The sequence below is a fragment of the Cervus canadensis genome, chromosome 33 (genome assembly GCF_019320065.1).
Source record: "Cervus canadensis isolate Bull #8, Minnesota chromosome 33, ASM1932006v1, whole genome shotgun sequence".
Taxonomy (NCBI): domain Eukaryota; kingdom Metazoa; phylum Chordata; class Mammalia; order Artiodactyla; family Cervidae; genus Cervus; species Cervus canadensis.
Genome location: NC_057418.1, coordinates 26,241,811 through 26,264,371, shown reverse-complemented (window position 1 = coordinate 26,264,371; position 22,561 = coordinate 26,241,811). Strand labels below are relative to the sequence as shown.

Below are 22,561 nucleotides of genomic sequence, written 5' to 3'. Positions count from 1 at the left end.
CTTAACTGTCAGAAACAGTGAAGAACCTGAGCTTCATTAGGTCCTGAAACCAAGTACTGTGGGTTTTGGCTGGGTTCGAGTCCCAATCCCTGGTAAATGGTTTCACAAGGAAACCTCCCTCAGGCTATCAGCTGATTTCTCAACAGAAACTCTACAAGCCAGAAGGGAATGACATAATATATTTAAAGTGATTGAAGGGAATAACCTAAAACCAAGAATACTCTACCCGGCAAGACTCTCCTTCAGATTTGATGGAAAAATCAAAAGCTTTCCAGACAAGGAAAATTTAACAGAATTCATCACCACCAAACCAGCTTTACAACAAATGCTAAAGGAACTTCTCTAGGCAGAAAAACAAAAGAAGGAAAAGACCTACCTGCAGAAAATAAACCCCAAACAATCAAGAAAACAGCATATATATCAATAATACGGTTCAAAACTGGTAAAGGAGTACATCAAGGCTGTATATTGTCACCCTGCTTATTTAACTTACATGTAGAATAAGTGCATCATACAAAATTCCAGGACGGATGAAGTACAAGCTAGAATCAAGACTGCCTGGAGAAATATCAATAACCTCAGATATGCAGATGATACCCCCCTTCTGGCATAAAGCCAAGAGGAACTAAAAAGCCTCTTAATGGTGAAGTGAAAAAGCTGGCTTAAAACTCAACATTCAAAAAACTAAGATCGTGGCATCCGGTCCCATCCCATGACAAAGAAATGGGAAAAAAAGGAAACAGTGACAGACTTTATTTTCTTGGGCTCCAAAATCACTAGATGACGACTCCAGCCATGAAATGAAAGACGCTTGCTTGCTCCTTGAAAGAAAAGCTATGGCCAACCTAGACAGCGTATTAAAAAGCAGACACATTACTTTGCAGACAACGTCCATCTAGTCAAAGTCGTGGTTTTTCCAGTAATTATGTATGAATGTCAGAGTTGAACCATAAAGAAAGTTGAGCACTGAAGAATTGATGCTTTTGTACCATGGTGTTGGGAGAAGACTCTTGAGAGTCCCTTGGACTGAAAGGAGATCAAACCAGCCAATCCTAAATGAAATCAATCCTGAATATTCACTGAAAGAACTGATGTTGAGGCTGAGGCTGAAGCTCCAATACTTTGGCCACCTGATGCTAAGAGCTGATTCACTGGGGAAGACCCTGATGTTACGAAAGAGTTAAGGTGGCAGAAGGGGACGACAGAGGATGAGATGGTTGGATGGCATCACAGACTCAATGGACATGAGTTTGAGCAAGTTCTGGGAGATAGTGAAGGACAGGGAAGGTTGGCGTGCTGCAGCCCATGTGGTCAAAGAGAGTGGAACATGACTGAGTGACTGAACGACAACAATAACAAATCAATAATTAAAGGTAAATGGATTAAACGCATCAACCAAAAAAGGTAGACTGGCTGGGTGGATGAAAAGTATGCACATATACACTTTCCACGGGCTTCCCTGGTGGCTCAGGCGGTAAAAAGAATCTGACTGCTATGTGGGAGACCTGGGTTTGATCCCTGGGTTGCGAAGATCCCCTGGAGGAGGGCATGGCAACCCACCCCAGTATTCTTGCTGGAGGAGGAGCCTGGCGAGCTACATCCATGGGGTCACAGGGTCAGACACCACTGAGCATCTAAGCACGCACAAGCTCTTCCACTTATCACATCACTCTGCTTGACCGCCTCCCCCAGACTATATGTAATTATTTTACATTGTTAAGTTAATCATGTTCCCGTTCTGGCTTGTAACTATAATTATCTTTTATTTTTTGTCTGGATATTGATTGTGAAAACTGATAAATATCTTTTACTATTGTGATTATGTAACTATTACTTAAAACCATTGTATCATGACTGGTCAACAGAAAAATTATAGAACTCTATTATAACCAAAACTATGATTTACTAGAAAAACCTGTAATCACTTTTTAAAGTCCAGATGCATACCAGAATTGTCTTGAAATTTGTTGAAAAATACAAATGTCCAGGTATTGCTTTCTCCAGAGATCCAGATGTCTCTAATGAGCAGTCATGTTTTAAATCAACTAGACTGTATGATGATCTTTTACTTTTATCTAGTTTGTTTCACTTTTTCTATTTCATATTCAGTGCTCCCATTTCATTAAGTTTTCCAATTTTTTCCAATATTTTCCAAATCCTTTTTTTTGATGTTCTTTCTCAAGCCTTTATCAAGTGTAGTAGAAAAGCTTTTGTATGCAGATATATAAATATGTGTAATATATGTATTTAAGAAAACATGAATTTTTGCCTAACTAAAAAAATCATGACATTTTGATTCTACTTGTCTGACTTAGTATGAGTAGAATGCTAGATTTTTAATTAAAAAACAGATATGCAACAAGCAACAAAGGTTTACTGTATAAAACAGGGAAATACACTCAATATCCTGTAATAACCTATGACAGAAAATAATTTTAAAAATAATGTAAGTTTGAATAACTGAATCACCTTGCTGTGCACTTGAAACACTGTAAATCAACTACACTTCAGTAAAATATGTATATTAAGAAAACAAAATCTGTACACTTGAAGGCAAAGGAACCTGGAAGCTTTCTCAAAATACAAGGTGACTGAAAGTTAAGTTGTTTAATGAGATTAATTTAGTAATCTAAAAAAATGTACTTCTACTGTATGAACTGAAGAGAACAAAGAATAACAAATTAAAAACCAATTAAACCAAGCAGGGAGTGATGAGGACTTATTCGTAATAAGAATAAAGAGGAAGGGAAGGATAGAAAACGTATTTTTAAAAACAACTCATAGAATTTCACAACTGAAAAGATACAAATCAAAGAGAGGCACCTATGAAAAATCCAAGTTTTCAGGTCTGAGTGTCAGGAACGTATTTTTACTACTAACATAAAGAGGAGATCTAAAAGTAAGTTTTAGAAGACAGACAAGTTTAGATTGGCGGATAACAACCTCATTTTATATACACATGTACACACAGTACTGAGAAGATATGGGACTGAACTCCACAACATAAAAGCAAAAAACACAGTCTTTCCTGAAGACCTAAGAGTTGAAGCGATGAAGAATAAATAATCAAGACTAAGTATCAGAAAAAGAATAAGTAGATCAAAAGCACACGAGGCCTTAGGGTAAAATACAAACAACGAATACAAAGACTGAGGAAGAGCGCTAGGTAGCAGCATAATAAAGAAGAAAGATAACAAACATTACTTTTCACTTCTATGGCATGCTGTCAACTCTTAAGCATGATCATATATACTATATATCACTTTTAGCTTCAGAATGGCCCAGTGAGATTAGTATTTATTATTCTCATTTTGCAGCTTCATAGATATATAAACTTACGGTAACTGACCTAACTAAATTCAAACTACTATTAAGCTTCAGAAGCATGTCTCAAACCCAATTACTCTGGCTGACCCAACATTCAGTTTCCAAAATAAAGCCAAGTCCACCAGGTAGCAACCAACTAGACACACACGACTGGGTCACTGAGCTGACGGGAGACGACTGTGGAGGCCCCCATGTAACAGCGTCCACCGAACTGAGGACCAAGAAGGCCTGAGGACCACATGCGACGAAGCTCGTATGTCTACTGAGCAAAGGTCAGCTAAGTGTTAAGTCTTCCAGCCCTTAACATGGAAGCTCACTTTCTCTAAAAGATCTAACTCAATTAACATTATCACAGATCAACTCCATCTTTCTCACCAAAGCTTAAGACTCATGGTATTTTGGGTTTGAAGGCAGTATTACAAAACTAATATGGCAATAAATGTGGAATGTGAAAAATCCCATTGAAAACTCTCACTCACTGCACCCTATCCACCTACTTCTCTCTTAAGCAATAACCACTGCTTAGGGCTTCCCTGGTGGCTCAGACAGTAAAGGGTCTGCCGCAGTGCGGGTGACTGGGGTTCGATTCCGGGGTTGGGAAGATCCCCTGGAGAAGGAAATGGCAACCCACTCCAGTACTCTTGCCTGGAAAATTCCATGGACAGGGGAGCCTGGCAGGCTACAGTCCATGGGGTCGCAAAGAGTCGGACACGACTGAGTGACTTCACTTTCACTTTTCACTTTTCAAAGGCTGACTGGCTACTTATCAAAATTTTCTATAGGCATCTATGTATGTGTGTGGGTGGGTATAAAGGTAAACATATACATGTATATATGTGACATACATACTTTAAATACAATCTGGTGCAAAATTATACTATTAACTACTTAAAAATTGATTCTCTTAAAAGCCTTGCTGGATTTAGTACAACACTAAAATTTTTATAAATTAAGACCAATAATAACACTGGTCCAAAATACATCATGGTCTGTATTTTGTTAGCGTCTGACATTCAAAAGTCTTGTTCAAGTATTTCTCCAACTTGGAAAATATGTTGAATATAATCTAGCTCTTTATAGCTCATATTTTCCAAAACTTTTATCCATTATCAAAATATTACAATATTAAAATACTTTCCAGGGCCACAAAGACATCCACAATGACACTAAGTGTTCCCAGATGAATTTCTTAAAAAAAAAAAAAGTTTTCTTGCTAGGCTGAGTTGCTTCAGTCCTGTCTGACTCTACTTTGAAAGCAGCTATTATTGATTTTGTAGCATTGTTGTGCTTTAAAATAACGGTACCAGGAGCTTTCTAAACAGTAGTCTGTGAAAAATTAAGGAAAGAAGTTACAGAGTAGCCACCACTATTAAAATCATAAACATGCCACCAACAGAGGCTTACAGGGTAACTGTATCCTTCTACAAGGAAGGTACAAGGTGTGTTACTCAAAGGTTGTTGGTTTTTTGTTTTTTTTCACTTTTCTGCAGAGGGCATACTGTGTGTTGCTGTATAATACATCTTTTCCAAGGAGTGCAGGTTTCCTGTGGCATCTCATTCTATCAGCAGGAAAGCAGAGCCCAGGTGTTTGTTCCTCATTCTGGTCCAAGTTCAGCATAATGTGATAATAATTTACTACAAATCACCAATTCCCATTCCGCCCCCACCTACAACATACAGAAAAATCTCACTCAAACAATTCTACTGAAAAAGTGAAAACAATGAACCAAGACAGAGAACAGAAACTTCTTCTAATTTGGCTGCTAACTATGTGCCTCTCATAAGCTGACACTCAACAAATTTCATCATCTTTGGGTCTTGATTCTTCATCCATCTATTAAACGATATACTATCACAAGTGTTTCCAGTCTAAAACTTGTAATTTCTGGAAATTAAGTTGAAGCATTAACAAGGAACCCAGTCATAGAACTGATAACTACAAATGTGCAACAAGAGTGTCAGGGTCTCTGCTGGGTGCTGTGCCCGTCAGTCCCGCCTGACTCTGCAACCGCGTGGACTGTATCCCACCAGGCTTCTCTGTCCATGGAATTTTCCAGACAAGAATACTGGAGGGGATCATCATTTCCTCCTCCAGGGGCTCTTCCCAATTCAGGGATCGAACCCGAGTCTCCTGCATTGGCAGGCAAATTCTTTACCACTGTGCCACCTGGGAAGCCAAGGGTCTCTAGCTACATCATTCTAAAATCAAAGAGAACAGGACTTTCCTAGTGGTACAGTTGACAAGACCTGCCAATGCAGGGTATGTGGGTTCTATCCCTGATCCAGGAAGATTCCACAAGTTGTTGAGCAACCAAATCCATGCAACACAACCACCGAGCCGGTGCTCAAGAGCCCACACTGCAACTCCTGAAGCTCAGGTGCCCTAGAGCCCTCCACAAACGGAGAAGTCACCACACTGCGAAGCCCTGCAGCGGAAGGGAGAGTAGCAGCTTCCCCTTACTTCAACTAGAGGACGCCTGTGCACAGCAACAAAGACCCAGCACAGCCAAAAATGAATACAATTAATTTATTTTTAAAAATAAAAGAGAACAGAAATGATTCTCCATGGGAGAAAACAAAATGTACAAACAAACACATACATATGTAAAAATACCTTCAGTTTACTAGGTTCTATTTCTAATAACATAGCACTTAAATTCATCCTAATTCCAAGCTCACAATAAATTGGTTATTGTAGACAGGGTTAAAATAAAAAAACTATGTAACCAAGAGGAGCTAATGAAATGCTTGATGATATGAGTAGGCTCAATGTTAAGGAATTCTAATAAAATTTCATCGAACAAAATTTAAATCTTTACTTCTAGTTCATACAATTCACTACTTAACATTTAATTATATATAAGAACCAGATGCTTGGATAAACAGAATTTAAAATCAAGCAAATTCCAAGCAGAGTTGCTTTAAGATGTCCTTATATTCACAAACTCAAGATGATAGAAAAGGTCGTCTAAAAAACAAACAAAAGCTGACTAAAAGATTCTACAACATTTTGCCTTAAGCCTTTTTCTCTGTCATCTCCCCCTAATCTCCATCTCTAGCCCATTCTTTAAGTACCTGACCTATATCCGTTTCCATCCTGATGACATCAAATTGTCCAGGGGCATGGAACTACTGCTGTGTTTAACAAACCAGTAGTCTTTCGTGGTTGAGATATATGGGTGATTTCAATTCTCCCCGCCCCAATTCTTTTATTCTAGGTGGGAAACAATGCCCCCTCATCTGACCCATCCTGCCAAATTACCTTCCTCCTCAGAAGCTCTGAGCTTCCTGATTCACCCTGACTGTGACTGGACCACATCACCTTATCTACCCTGATTGACCCTGACTGTGACTGGACCACATCATCTTATCTACCCTGATTCACCCTGACTGTGACTGGACCACGTCATCTTATCTAGCCGGTACCTGCAAGCCCTGGCACCACACTCTTCCTTAAACCCTTTAGAATCTCCACACTCTTCTGATCAAAAAGGAAATCCTGGGCATAGTACATACAAAGACCCTTCATCAGAAGATCCTTACCCATTTCCCTGAAAATGATCTCTTGCCTTTGCCTTATACATGTCTCATATTCTGTACGACATTATATACAGAGAATAGTATGCACATACTACAAACTGTCTACACCACTACTCTTTGTATCATAGGATTCATATCGTATTATCTTTATTCTTTGTGATAATCCATTCACAACCCCAACTCTTTTAAAATATGAGCTGAGAAAAAGATGTAATTAACCCGGGAACCACTCTGCAATGCCTGATAGATGGCAAATATGCATAAACAACAAAGCTCAAAGGACCAAAAACTATTTTCTAGTATTCCTTCCAACCACTAGTTGCTGTTACATTAGAACCTCCATGGGTTATTACTGTATTCTAGCAATTTGAAAACTGCACTATAATTAAAACAGAATGAAAAAATAGTGTGACAATCCTGTTGTTCTGTTGCTCAGTCATGTCTGACTCTCCGCAACCCCATGTACTGCAGCATGCCAGGCTTCCCTGTCCTTCACGATCTCCTGGAGTTTACTCAAACTCAAGTCCATTCAATCGATGATGCCATCCAACCATCTCATCCTCTGTCACCCCTTTCTCCTCCAATCTTGAAGGACTAGCAAAACAAAGTAAGCACTCATAGAATTATTTGGAATTACCCCCTGCTTAACAGCTCTAAAAGGTCTGAGATAGCTAACCCTTTGATTTGGCAAAGGATCAAATCAACCAAAGTACTGATTGGGAAATTTTGTACTAGCAAAATGGGGTAGCCTCCATTAGGGCAACTTCTTTAGGATATTAATCCTCTTCAGCTAAGTTGGTCACAACCCTTTTTCTTGTAATCACTACCAAAGCCTTTTCATACTGTTCATGGGTTTCTCAAGGCAGGAATACTGAAATATTCCTCAATGATCAGTGCAAAGAAATACAGGAAAACAACAGAATGGGAAAGACTAGAGATCTCTTCAAGAAAATTAGATATACCAAGGGAACATTTCATGCAGAGATGGCCTCAATAAAGGACAGAAATGGTAAGGACCTAACAGAAGCAGAAGATATTAAGAAGAGGTGGCAAGAATACACAGAAGAACTGCATAAAAAAGATTTTCATGACCCAGATAATCACGATGGTGGATCACTCACCTACAACCAGACATCCTGGAATGTGAAGTCAAGTGGGCCTTAGGAAGCATCACTATGAACAAAGCTAGTGGAGGTGATGGAATTCCAGTTGAGCTATTTCAAATCCTAAAAGATGATGCTGTGAAAGTGCTGCACTCAATATGCCAGCAAATTTGGAAAACAGCAGCGGCCACAGGACTGGAAAAGGTCAGTTTTCATTCCAATCCCAAAGAAAGGCAATGCCAAAGAATGCTCAAACTACTGCACAATTGCACTCATCCTACACGGTAGTAAAGTAATGCTCAAAATTCTCCAAGCCAGGCTTCAGCAATACGTGAACTGTGAATTTCCAGATGTTCAAGCTGGATTCAGACAAGGCAGAGGAACCACAGATCAAACTGCCAACATCCGCTGGATCATTGAAAAAGCAAGAGTGTTCCATAAAAACATCTACTTCTGCTTTATTGACTATGCCAAAGCCTTTGTGTGGATCACAATAAACTGTGGAAACTTCAAGAGATGGGAGTACCAGACCACCTGACCTGCCTCTTGAGAAATCTGTATGCAGGTCAGGAAGCAACAGTTAGAACTGGACATGGAACAACAGACTGGTTCCAAATAGGAAAAGGAGTACGTCAAGGCTGTATATTGTCACCCTGCTTATTTAACTTATAAGCAGAGTACATCATGAGAAACGCTGGGCTGGATGAAGCACAAGCTGGAATCAAGATTGCAGGGAGAAATATCAATAACCTCAGATATGCAGGTGACACCAACTTTATGGCAGAAAGTGAAGAAGAACTGAAGAGCCTCTTGTTGAGAGTGAAAGAGGAGAATGAAAAAGTTGGCTTAAACTAAGATCATGGCATCTGGTCCCATCACTTCATGGCGAGTAGATGAGGAAACAGTGGAAACAGTGTCAGACTTTATTTTTTTGGGCTCCAAAATCACTGCAGATGCTGACTGCAGCCATGAAATTAAAAGACGCTTACTTCTTGGAAGGAAAGTTATGACCAACCTAGACAGCATGTTAAAAAGCAGAGACATTACTTTGCTAACAAAGATCCATCTAGTCAAGGCTATGGTTTTTCCAGTGGTCACATATGGATGTGAGAGTTGGACTATAAAGAAAGACCCTGATGCTGGCAAAGACTGAAGGCGAGAGAAGGGCACAACAGAGGATGAGATGGTTGGATGGCATCACCAACTCAATGGACATGAGTGAGTAAACTCCAGGAGTTGGTGAGAGAGGGGCCTGGCGTGCTGCAGTCCATGGGGTCGCAAAGAGTCAGACACGACTCAGCCACTGAACTATCTGAACTACCAAAGCAGAGACAGATCTCTATGAGAGGTTCCAAGTGCTCTGACAGAAACAGAACAAGAAATGGGAAACTTCTGCCCAATAAAAGGAATTGCTATAAAAATATAAATCACTTTTCTTGGCATATTTAAAAAAAAAAAAAGCCAAATATGCCAAGGATCCTTACAAAAGCAGTTACAACCATAGCTCAATAATCTTCCCTAGTGGCTCAGACAGTAAAGAGCCTGGCTGCAATGTGGGAGACCCAGATTAGATCCCGGAGTCTGAAAGATACCCTGGAGAAGGAAATGCCAACCCACTCCAGTATTCTTGCCTGGAAAATCCCACAGACCGAGGAGCCTGGCAGGGCCCCAATCCATGGCGTTGCAAAGAGTTGGACGTGATTGAGCGACTGACACACAAACCTCAATAAAGCATTTAAAAGGTGGAGGGCACTTAGTGGCTTGTTAAATGCTTACAGAAAAACTACTCAGAGAAAGAACTCATTTCAATAACTAACATGCAATATGGAAAAAACCTTACTTTGGTGATTTTTATTCAAAGGGGTTGATATTTAGCCAGGTACAAGATAAATAACCTGCATATAGTTTTTAAGCTTTTATTAGGTAAATGCACATTAGCATTATCAGGAAACTTCCTCCCTATTTCAAGAAAACTACACAAGCCAACTACTTTCATAGAGTCCCTCAACTGTGGGTAATACTTTTAAACAGTATTTTCTTAAGAGTCCATCATACATGTTTACATGAATGCTCAGTCATGTCCAACTCTTTGCAGTCCCACGGACTGTAGTCCACGAGGCTCCTCTGTCCATAAGGTTTCCCAGGCAAGAATACTAGAGTGGGTTGCCATTTCCTCCTCCAGGGGATCTTCCTGCCCCAGGGATTGAACCTGCATCTCCTGCACTGGCAGACGCATTCTCTACCACTGAGCCAAGGAGAATACATATGTACTTATCAGTAAATGAGGTCTGCGTTCTGTGCCCAGTTAATGAGGTTTCTCTTCTCTTCCTTTAATGAGTCAGTGTAGCTACATAATGAAAGTATCATAAATGGGAGATAGGAAGAAATAAACCAAGCTTTTGAAAGTTTGCCCCCTTTGCTGCATTTTTTGTCACATTCTCAAGAAAGAATGCTCACTCTGCAGTTAATATGAAAAAAAATTTAGTTGCTCAATGTCACTACGTGTGGAAAAATAAGAAACATGCATTTCCAGTACACACCCACACACACAAACAGTACAAATTCCATGAGGGTGGAGGCTTTTTTTTTGGTCTGTTTTGTACACTTACATCTCTAGAGCCTAGAATAAGTGTGTGCACGTGGTGGCAGATGTTCAAAAAACCACATTGAATAAATATTTTCACTAAGCCAGCTTTTAAAAGTATTTTCTCTTTTTGATGTTAAAATAAGGCTTATAAGGCTCAATTGTAATTCTGATTTGCAAATAGCATACTATTGACCAAGTTCTCAGGTTTCAGATTAAAGCAGGGTCATAAAAAGTATGGCCCATGACCCATTTCTGTAGGCCCTCAGGCCAAGATTGGTTTTACATTTTAAAAGAATTGTGAAAAAACCAAGATTATGCAAAAGAGACCTTAAACAGCCCATTAAACCTAATTTTTACCATCTGACCCTCTACAGAATGTCTACTGACCCTGTGAATTGAGATTTCATTCAAGAGAAAACCAAAGTTGGGACTTTCCTGACAGTCCAGTGATTAAGATTTCACGCTTCCCCTGCAGGGTGCAAGGGTTCAAACCCTGGTTGGGGAGCTAAGATTCTGCATGTCAGACAGTGCAGCCAAAAATTTTTAAAAAAAAGAAGAGAGAATGAAAGCTTTAACATACTTTCACCTATGAACTGAGAATCTGTTACTAGAAACATCTTTCACTTAAGACCTTCTCCATTATCTAAATCTCTAAATTTTAGCTTATTTGATTTGAAGAATGCCAAGGAAATGGCTGGTTTTTTTTTAACCAGAGCGTAAATGGTTATAATGCCAAAGCTAGTAAGTAAAGAAGGATTACAGTTGATTTACATTTAATATTTTACATACTAAAACATACAAATGGATGGAGAAAAAATGGAATACAAACAGAAAAAAAAAAAAAGCCAAATTATATTTCAAAGGAATAGCAAGACTACATACATTAAGAGGGAAAAAACTAACCAAGCAACATTTGAACGCAGCATTTTGACTATATACCCTCAGGCTAAAAAAGATGAACAAACAAATACTCAATTCTACTTAATAGGCTTGTTTTGAGATACATGGCTTAGCAATTCTGAAACTACTTTCTGTGTATTTCAGGACTGATCAAACAATACATAAATATATTGTGGACAACAGAAACTAGTGTTTTCTCACTACAGAGAAAGGAATTACAAATTTGCAAACAGGAAAGACTAGAATAAACCAGTGAACAGTGTTGGACTGTTACTGCAGACAGGATGAATTCATGGCATTTTACAGAGGCAGATGAACAAAAAAAATTTGCTTGTATATTGACATTTTATATATATATAAAAGCATGTTCAGACATATACACAATTTCTAGCTCAACAACCACCAAAAGAAACTAAGGTTCCTCAGAGAAATGGCTGATTCTAGAGTTGGGGTGGGAATACATTATACAAGAAAGTGAATACCCAAAAACTGATGAGTACATGTTGAGGACACAGGAGCCAGCCTGAAGGAGCTGTGACATCAAAAGACCCCAATGAATAAAAAATAATCCTTGAATTCATACTGATATGCATATATACACAAATGGGGAGAAGGAAAAGCTCCTGTGGAAGGCTGATAATAAACAATAGACTCAGAAAATGACCATCCGAGTACTGATTCAGGCAAGAACTGGATGGTTTAAAAAAAAAAAAAAAAGGGTGAAAGTTTGATGAGTAACAAGCTATTTGTATAGTTTCAAAAATGACTTCCCATAAGATATTTGTTACAGGTAATCCCTGACAGTTCAGTGGTTAGGACTCCACATTTCCACTGCAGGGAGCACAGGTTCAATCCTTGGTCAGGGAATTAAGATCCTGCAAGCTGTGCAGCAGGGACAAAAATAAATTAATTCATTTTTTAAAGAAATATTTGATGCATGAGACAAGTGCTCAGGGCTGGTACACTGGGAAGACCCAGAGGGATGGGATGGAGAGGGAGGCGGGAGGGGGGGATAGGGATGGGGAACACATGTAAATCCATGGCTGATTCATGTCAATGTATGGCAGAAACCACTACAATATTGTAATTAGCCTCCAACTAATAAAAATAAATGGAAAAAAATTTAAAAAAAATTTTTTAAAGAAATATTTGTTACAAAAGGAAAAATAAGACATTTTACAACAGAAAAACCTTGCAGAAAAAAGTTAACATCCTTATTAATGGGATACATCATGTGCTTCCTGAGGACACAGTATCACTTTTGGATTACTCCTGCCAAAAATGCCTAACCTGAAACTAATCATCAAGCATCAGAAGACAATTCCATATTAAGGGAATTCTAAAAATAATAGGCCTATTCTCATCAATCATCAAAGGTCATAAAAGACAAAGTAATAACCAACTGCTCCAGATTAAAGGACACTAGAGAGACAAGTGTGATGTGATTTAGGTTTTGTTTCTACTCAAGACTTAACTGATACAATTAGTGAAATCTGAAGGAGGTCTGCAGACAATTGCATTATATCAATATTAACTTCCTGATTTTGATACCTGTACTGTGGCTGTTTTCAGAAAAATACAGTTAATATTTAGAAGTAAAAGGCATTAATTGCAATTTACTCTCCGAATGTTCAGAAACAAGGTTTACCAGTCATTCATGTGAATTGCAAAGAGAATAGGAAAGCAAATATGATTACATGTACTACATAGTGAAATCACGATGAAGTGTATATAAAAATTATTTATCATTCTTGCAACTCTTCTGTAAATCTGAAGTTGTACACATAAAGTTTAAAAAGTGGGGAAGAACCATCAATTTATATTTGGACATCATGCAGCAAAAAAATTGTGAAAAAATCGAGTGATGGTTCCCCTTTACACAGCTCGCTGTCCTTTACATCTCAACCGGGAGCCGAGTGAGACCTGGTCCTTCCAGTCTCAGCTCTAACACAAGCGGCACTTCTTGGTGAAGTCATACTGGCAGGCCTCAGATTCCGTGCTTGTGAAATGAGGACAGCACCTATCCTACCTTTCTCTCAAGTTTATCCTAAGATCCACTGAAACATAATAATGGCTGGGGAAAATAAGCACATATAAAACACCATATATCATAAAGTGATTCGGTTTTAAAAATGTTTGGTAAATAAAAAGTACTTTAAAATTACCCAAGCCAGACATTTCTTTTTTTTTTCATCACAGCAAGGAGCTGTTTTAGAAACTAGACATTTGCTATGTGTTTTGGTTTGGAAAAATTTTAACTTATTCAACATTCTTTCTTTTTACCATTTCAATAAATTCAAATACCTCTACCTTTTTTTAACCAGAAAACTTCATAGTATCAAAACATTACTAAAGAAAGGAATTAACCAAGGCATTATCAACCTTTAAAAAAAAAATAAGATACAGTTGACATAAAACTTGTATTAGTTTCAAGGGTACTGATCAATCTTTTAGACACTGTGACCCAAAGTAAAAAAACCATTGTATCATTTCCCAAGTTTCCAAGATCATAAAATACATAATCCAAACTTTCATCCTGCAGTCACAAGCTACTCAAATGAGACCCAAGGAATCAAATCAAATTCAGAAAACAGTGTTCATAAAAGAGAAAGAGACACCAAATTTTTTTCATGTGCTTAATTAAATCAAGGAAAAGTTTGTTTTAGAAATAAAAATAATCTTTCCAAATTCTTAAAGAGTTTGATCACCAATTAAAATTATTTTTTACTATTTGCACACAGAGACTAATTAATATATCATGACAAACTATCCCTAAAGCTATATTTTCTAAAAACAGTTATGATTCCAAAATAACCAAATGGAGGTTTAATCGGACAGGCAGATTAGTATAAAATGAAACAATGTCGCTTGTCTTACTTCCCCATTGTTGAAAAGATCACATCAGGTTCATGTTTAAAAAGGCTACTCCCTCAATCTCTATTGTGAACAGCAGACAAGCCGCCTGGGCTCTGTAACAGTGAAACGCTGAGAGCAGACAGGCAGAGCTGAGCTTGGAGGGAAGCGCAGCAACCGCCCAGGCCCCAGCAGAGCAGCAAGCCGGGGCCAGGAGCGCCTGCGCGGCCGCACCAGTCTGCAGCAAGGGCCCTGCGCTCAAAGCCGATGAGGTGGAAGAAAGGATTACAGTGCAGAAGCTCCAAGATGGTGTGCTTTTTGCCTGTTTTGTTTACAACTGTGCCCCAGCAGACAGAAAAGTGCCTGGTAAACAGTAAGTATTCATTAAGTATTGGTTAAATGAATAAACAAATGAATCAAATCCTAGGTCTTTCAAGTCAGCCTCTACAAATTATACTAAGTTGCAGAATTATCTTAATGAATTTGACATACATTGAATTAAAAGCCATAAACTCTTTAAAAACATGAACAAATCATCTCTATTCCCCATTCCAATTAAATAGAACAATGTCAAAGTTCCTAATGTATCTCCTGACCTACAGTAAGATAGCATATTTACATACTCTTCCTTGAGTTTAAAATATGGTGTATCAGAAACTGGTACAGCAGAAATAGAAAGATGAAATAAATGCATAAAATCAAAACCAGAGTGACCAAATGCATTGTGTTTACCACCAAACTTAAAGAGCTACAAGGAATCAGAAGCCATGGTAACATTTCTCATGGGCATTTATTTCTTATAATAGTACCTCTAACAAAATCTGCTCCTCTATAATTAGAAAATCCAAAATCTGACTTAGTCTTGTGTCTCCAATGCTACAGAGTATCTGCCAGTGATCTGTGACCATCTTATAGTTTGAAGAACTTCCTCAAAATATAAGATGTATTTCATTTCCAACCATCAAATTCAGAAATTTGCAATTTACTCATCTTACATAAGTAATATTTCCTTTACGAAAAATTACGTGGAGCAGAATGCAAGTAAATGCACAAGAGTTTAAGATATGATTGATGCTCACTACTAAGCACAACTTTTTTTTCACTTCACCTATTTTTTGTGAAGAAATTCAACTCATTCCCTACATGTTTGCTTTAAGCTTACCAATATATTCTAAGTGACAACTTCATTCTGCTTCCCAAGCACTTCCCATACAATCAAGACATCATTTCACTACCAATTGAAACCTAATTATTTTCCAAAGGGCCTGCCTTATGTGGGTTATCATCATCTTACTATGCTTCTTGTGTCCATGCTGCTGGAAAGCAGTCTGTACAAGCAGGAGAAGAGGCACAATCCTGAGAGAAAGGAGCAGAGAAAGATGTTGAGAAAACAGAACCAGATAAGTGAGCTCCCTGAAGAGTTCAGGAGCCCAGCCAGCGTTCAAGGTCAAGGCTGATTACATTCTGTCATACCATTACGAGTTAGCAGTTGTCCAGTAACAGGAAAACTGGCCCTAGAAAGAAATATCTAAAATTTCATGCACAAGCAGCAGTATCAGCCCTAATTCTATGCCAACTACACTTCTATAAAAAGAGGAGCAAGTGATCATAAAATAGGGCTATTTAAAAGACTGGGGAATATTAATGTCCCCTAAATGCCAAGCAAAATTACTGTAACAAACTCACTGCTAGCCTAAAATAAAAATGAGTGAACTATATATATCTCAAGAATTTCAATGTTGCCAAAAAAATTTTATACTTAATCCTGAAAATGATGGACTAAAAACACTCTCAAATCATACAGTCCCCCAAATCATTATCAACCTCAATTATGCTTGTACTCTAACTTTATTCATTAAAAAAACTTTTACCATATGTTGGTTTTTTTTTTACCATATGTTGTTTTAAAACGAAAAAACAAGGCATAAAGGGCTTGAAAATAGTGTAATTACAATATAAAACTTAGGACTGATTCAGTCTAACTGAAACTTTCTATGAAATAGTCCCCTCCCTGCTCTCCCCTTAGTAAGAAAAATCTTAAGCAGAGTTTTTATTTTAAATTTTCCATCTAAACTACTATAAACCTACAATTCCATAAAATGACCCTCAAAACAATGCTTATACCCACTAAGTCCTCCAAAGTATTAAATTTCATATTTAGTCAGAGACTCTTCCAACTAACAGGAAGCCTAAAAATCTCAAATCATTTATTTTACACCAGAGAAAACCAAATGTTCAAAAATGTTAACTGCCTTGGTTCAAGTCATTCAGCTACCTACTATATCATCAATCCATGCATTTGAGAAATCTTTATTTAGCATATACTAAGGCATTATGATATGTACCAAGGATATGAAGCAATGAAGTTATGTGGTCACTGTCCTCATGGAACTTATAATCTGGTGAGAAAAATTACTCCTAATTACTTAAAACTGTAGTCATCATTAGAAGGAAAAACAGTGTTTTAAGACAGTATAACAGGGGACCTAAATCAGTGATTCTCAACCATGGTCGATTTTGGCCCCCAAAGGACATCTGGTAATATCTGGAGACATTTCTGGTTGTCACAACAAGGGAACCTAGTGGGCAGAGACCAGGGCTGCTGCTAAACATCGTGCAATGCACAAGGCAGCTCCTCACAGCAATTATCCAGCCCAAAACATGAACAAAGCCCAGGCTGAGAATCCCTAACCTAAACACTGGGGCAGGGAGAAGGCAGTGAGGGCTTCCTTTCTAACACCGAGTCTGCTACATCTTTAAGAGATTTTCACAAAGCAGAAACCAAAAAAATCTTCTAATTGTTACACTTAACCAAAACTCCCACTGGAAAGTTAAAACAGAAGAGAAAGAAAGAGACATTCTCTGATACATGAAAATCAAAGAAAAAGGCAATGTTCTATAGCTGCTTCACATAAATTCCCCTTCCTCAACTGCAAGGGCAAAATATAAAATCAGATTTCACATGCTTTTATTATTCCCACTACCTTTCCCACTGTCCTCTACTACCCCATGCCTACTATTAGATATTGGTGGAAAGATTATAAGTCCTCTAGTTAGGCAAATGAACACCCTGGATACAAACTTGGAAATAGAATAAGACAAAGAAGGGATTTCACTACTGGTGTAAAGACAAGGCAGAGAAGAGGAAAATATACTGGGTGTTAAAGTGACCCTGGAAAAGTCTACATCCTGAAACAGTTTAAAGGGTGAGCTGTCCAACCAACCAAAGGATCCTAAGAACAAAATACACTAAGTATTTAGAGATCCTACAGATGAGTAAAGAATTTAAGAACCAAGGTAAATCCAAAAATTAATCTGCAATAATTTTACGGACACTAGCATAACAGATTCTTATATTCTTAATCTAAGAATTCTTATATTTTCCACATATTGAGACTTCCTATATTGCTAAAGCACCCTCACCAATTAAGTTATAATTTTCTAAGAAAGGGGTTATGAACCACTTTTGTATTTTCCTTCTTTAAAGAAAAAACACCTACCATACTGACCTCCATACAGAAGCATTCTTAAGGACTGAGTACAGATATGCAACTCACGTAAAACTGCTGCATTCCAGTAATCAATTGTGGTCCTAACATGATTCCACAGATTTAAAAAGAAGACCAGGAAACCCTTCTAGCTGAGGTGAGGGCTCTATAAACGATCATAACAAGTAAATGCCACCATCTCTGAACAGCAGCAACTACAATACCTTGTAATGATGATAACTCTTCTGGAATTAACTGCTCAGGTCAAGCACTGACCCTTAGGGAATCCTATATTCCAATCTGGACAATATTCTTTCATCATTTCAGAACTGACATTAGTGGTCATGGGATTCAACCTTCATCACGATGATGCTTAACTGGAAATTAAAGTTTTCCCACAAAACCAGCACAGAGGGCACTTAAATATCAATTCCTGAGCCTCAATCTCACTTAATTGATGATAATTAAGAGGAATTTACCACACACAAAAAAAGATCCTCCAACAGTGAATGTGAAAATGGGGTGGGGAGGCCATAAAGCCTCTTTGAGAAAAGGGGGAGGGAAGTTTGGCAGGCAGGAAGACATGCCAATCATGACTGCTTCCTGCTACTGCTGCTAAGTCACTTCAGTCGTGTCCGACTCTGTGTGATCCCACAGACGGCAGCCCACCAGGCTCCCCCGTCCCTGGGATTCTCCAGGCAAGAACACTGGAGTGGGTTGCCATTTCCTTCTCCAATGTGTGAAAGTGAAAAGTGAAAGTGAAGTCGCTCAGTCGTGTCCGACTCTTAGCGACCCCATGGACCGCTGCCTATCAGGCTCCTCCGTCCATGGGATTTTCCAGGCAAGAGGACTGGAGTGGGGTGCCATTGCCTTCTCCGGACTGCTTCCTAGACTTATGCATAAGATCAGATTTTCAGACTGAAACTTATCCACAATTTTCAGATTAAAGACCTATATTCTTAACTTTAAAAATCCCTGGCACATTTCTGGTTTCAAGCCAATGTTCGCTTGTTTTTTTAAGCAAGTCGTTAAAGCTAAGCATTTCATATTTTCAACATTATGCTTACAGCTAAATTGTGTTACCTTACAAAGTATGTCGCATTTGACAATTTCAATGCTTCAAAGATAACTTTAAATTTGACAGAGAAAGTTTTGTTGGGCTCAGCCCAAAGATAAATGCCTTTAAAAGCCAAATTAATTTTAAGGAAACATTCTAAAACATCCTTGTCCCTAATCCTGTAATTCAGATCCCTTTTTTATTTCTGCACTTTGTAACATATGAGTTAATGGAAAAAATACTACTGAACTATTTCCCACTATATACTTAACTTGCAACAACAAATTTTTACTATACTAGCAAGCATAGTCACAGAAACTTTTTTCCAAAAATCGGAAAAAAAAAAAAAAAAGATTACGTATTTTGAGTTTAAACTCCCTTAAAAAGTACATTCTTCTGAATCTTCTTCAAAATATACTTCGCTTCCTCAATTTTATAACTATGCTGTGCGCCAACCCCATTTTTAAACATGGTAAAGTGTGAGCATACTAGTAAAGAAGGGAGTTAAAAGATGTTTTAAGTTCTTTGAAAATACATAAGAGGGAAAAAAAAATACCTAAGGGGAAAGGAGACAGTGTTACACAAACTAAAGTGGGAATACCACTACAAATCTCAAGTTCTTGTAAAGATTAGATGAGAAAAAAGCTGAAACATCAAGCTAGCCATGTATATGTTAGGCTCCTTATCCTTAATGTCAATACTGAAATAAAAAAACCAATTGTAACATTTCTACTCCTCCCTGCTCCATTGTGATCAACCACAGTGTACTAACCACTCCTTTCTATCTATCACATGGCAGGGAGGGCTGGGAATGGAGGGTACATATTAGGAACCCCCAAGATAAACAGGAGACACCCATCAAAAAGGTCTACGGTAAATCAAACAGTTGGAAGGTAATAGGAGAAAGCTTTTTTATACATAATTTAAATGAAGACCACTTTAACCTATTTAGGGCTGTAGCACTACATGGAGCAAATAAAAAGCTACACAGACCTGTTTTTTCCCCCTCCCCTGCAGAGCTGTGAAATTATCAACAATAAATTGGAACATATAGTATCCTTATTTTTTCTTCCAGATTTTAAGGACAAGGAGTGAAAGCAAATTTTATAATTTGACCCAAATTATCAGCTATAAATTCATAAATAAAATGGAAAAGATTCCCAAGTCTACTACTCTAATTTGTATCAAAAAGCAGTAAAGAAAACCTTGTATTCATTTCCAAAACAAGGCTTTCTTTTACCTAACTGTCACAGCTATTTGCTTTAATATGGAAAGTCTAATTCACATGATTGTAGATCTAACTTTTAGCCTCTCCGCTAAGTTTCTCAAATGCTAATTCTCCAAAGGGAGGAAGGAAGAATGGAAGGGAAGGAGGGAGGGAAGAAGAAAAGAAAAAGAAAATTGTTTAGACATTACTATTAGATTATACTCTATTGAACAGAGTATTAGCGCCTCCACATGAAAAGTTCATAAAACTGATGCAAATCTAATTAACATCATATTAAAATATTTGTATCTAAGGCATACAAGTACGGATAACTCTAGCTGTGTAGGCATCTACTTGGTAAATGTTTGTTTAATCTAATAAAGTAAATTCACATTAGAGTTTTAAAAGGTTTTAAAATATTTTAGGGCTTCCCCGGTGGCTCAGACAGTAAAGAAGCTGCCTGCAATGCAGGAGATCCGGGTTTGATCCCTGGGTGGGGAAGATCCCTGGAAAAGGAAATGACTGCCTATTCCAGTAATCTTGCTTGGAGAATTCTATAGATAGAGGAGCCTGGTGGGCTACAGCACACGGGATAGCAGAGTCGGACACGACTATTTTTACCGAAACGTGTCTCCCTTCAGACTAGCAAACTCAATCAAATAGTGGAAACTGGACAGCTGCTTATTTAAAATCTAGCCTTATATATGACATGTGAAGGAGCCCGTGGGAAATACCTCTCCCTCATCTTTCCTCTCGGCATGCACAGCTCTCCTGCTTTAAGTCGTGATGATGAGAAGGGTGGGGGGGAGGGGGGAGGTGGAGTAAGGACAGGGGGAAATTTGCAGAAATAACCTCGCCTCCCGACCAACCATCCCCTTAAGCTTAAGTCCCCGGTTGGCAGGTTACCTAGCCAACAATATCTCGGTTATAAACAAACACTGCTTGCAATGTGCCCACAGACGATCATCCCAGGAGGTGCTCTTCCAGCACTTCCACCCCCCACCAACCCTCACCACCCCCATCAGTGCCTGCCTCACGAAGGACCGAGGAAAGGCCTGAAACAGGGATGCCTGGCCTCCAAGTTAAAAATCCCGCAGGCCCAGGAAAAGAGGTGGGCGGGCCAGGCCTCGGCGGAACTGACCCGCAGAGAGACCTGTCGGGAGCCTCCGGGGGAGGGCCCAACCGGGGGCCTCCCCCTCCACCCCCGCAGCCACTCGGGAGTAGGTGCTGGAGACACCGGAACCTCCCCCGCCCCCACCACCACCCCGGGATCGGGGGAGGGGAGCCGGGACGGAGAGACACCCCTCCCCCACGGGCACGGCCAGGCCGCCGCTCGCCCCACCCTGGAGAAAGCTCTGCGGGCCCGTGCCCAGCCCTCCCGCGGCGGGCCTCGTCCCGGATCGGGGGTCGGGGGTCGGGGTGGGGAGCGTGGGCAGGAGCAGGGGAGAGGAGAGGGGAGGCCAAGACTGCAATACCAACCTCGCTATTGAAGGTTTTCACAGCCTCCATATTGTCGATGCGGAGGCCCGGAGCCCGGCGGCGGAAGAGGCGGCGGCCACTGCACTGGGTGGGGAGAGCGAGACGGGGGCGGCGGCGGCGGCTGCGCCGCGAGGGGGGGGGTGGTGAGGGGGCGGGCGCGCCGGCGGCGGCGGGGACGGGGGTGGGGGGCCGGGCCGCTGCGACCCCCCGGGCCTAAGGGGAAAGGCGAGGCAAGCACTGGCGGGGAAGGGCTCTCCCTTAGGGGCGGCGAGGCCCCGGCATGGCCGCTAGGGCGGGCGGAGCGCCGGGCCGGGGAACAGAGGCGCTGCCGGGGCGGGTCAGCGGCGGCGGCGGCGGCGGCCGGGGCGGGGGGAGGGGCCGGGCCGCGGCGCCTTCTCTTCTCCGCCCCGCTCGGTCTCGGGCTTCCACCCTCTAGGCCCCGTCCCCGACTTCTCTCCACCCCCTCCTTCCTCTTTCCTCCGGCGGGCTCCTGTTTCGCCTCCCCGCCGCTCGGGGCCCGTAGGAACCAGCGGCGCGCCGCGAAGACGAAGGAGGAAGCGCTGGCAGCGGCGGCTGCGGCATCCAATATGGCGGACGCGAGTCGGGCCGCGCAGCTCGGGGATCCGCGGCGCCGGCCAGCGCGCCCCCTGGCGTCGGGACCGCGCGGGCCCGGGCCGCCGCGCGGAACCATCGAGCGCGCGCGCGCGCGGGCGGGCCAGAGCGTCGCCGCCGGGAGGCCGGGCTCAGCTCGACCCCCCCCGCATCTCCCCGCCTCCGGCCTGGTCCCCCCAATACACCACCTCCTCGCCGCTGCGGGAACGTGGGCTGCAGCCCTTTGGAGCGTCCTTGCGGGAGGAGGCGGGGAGGGGGGTGCACTGCGAAGCGTTGATCTTAAGGAAAACCCAAATCCCGCCCCCATCCCCCTCCCGGCAAATTTAGGCAATAATATCCACGTTTTCGTTGTTTCCATAGGGACTGGCCTCTTTACACGAGGTTTAGTTGATTTTTTTCAGAACTTTA

General features: G+C 40.5%; 1 protein-coding gene across 16 annotated transcripts in view; it reads right to left on the bottom strand.

Moving 5' to 3' along the window:
• SCAF8 (SR-related CTD associated factor 8) overlaps positions 1 to 22,123 on the bottom strand; it is a 210,573-nt gene extending 188,450 nt beyond the window's left edge. For 14 of the 16 annotated variants that reach the window (XR_006267268.1, XR_006267266.1, XR_006267260.1 and 11 more), the window contains exon 1: positions 21,542 to 21,707. Coding sequence is in view for 2 of the 16 variants with exons in the window: in XM_043457342.1 (XP_043313277.1) it covers positions 21,542 to 21,571 (30 nt within the window). In the remaining 14 variants the exon portion in view is untranslated. Of the gene's footprint in view, positions 1 to 15,604; positions 15,667 to 21,541; positions 21,708 to 21,990 lie in introns of those variants that run through there. The other 2 variants (XR_006267272.1, XM_043457343.1) reach the window with 2 other exon arrangements.
• Between the last annotated feature and the right edge of the window lie 438 nt (positions 22,124 to 22,561).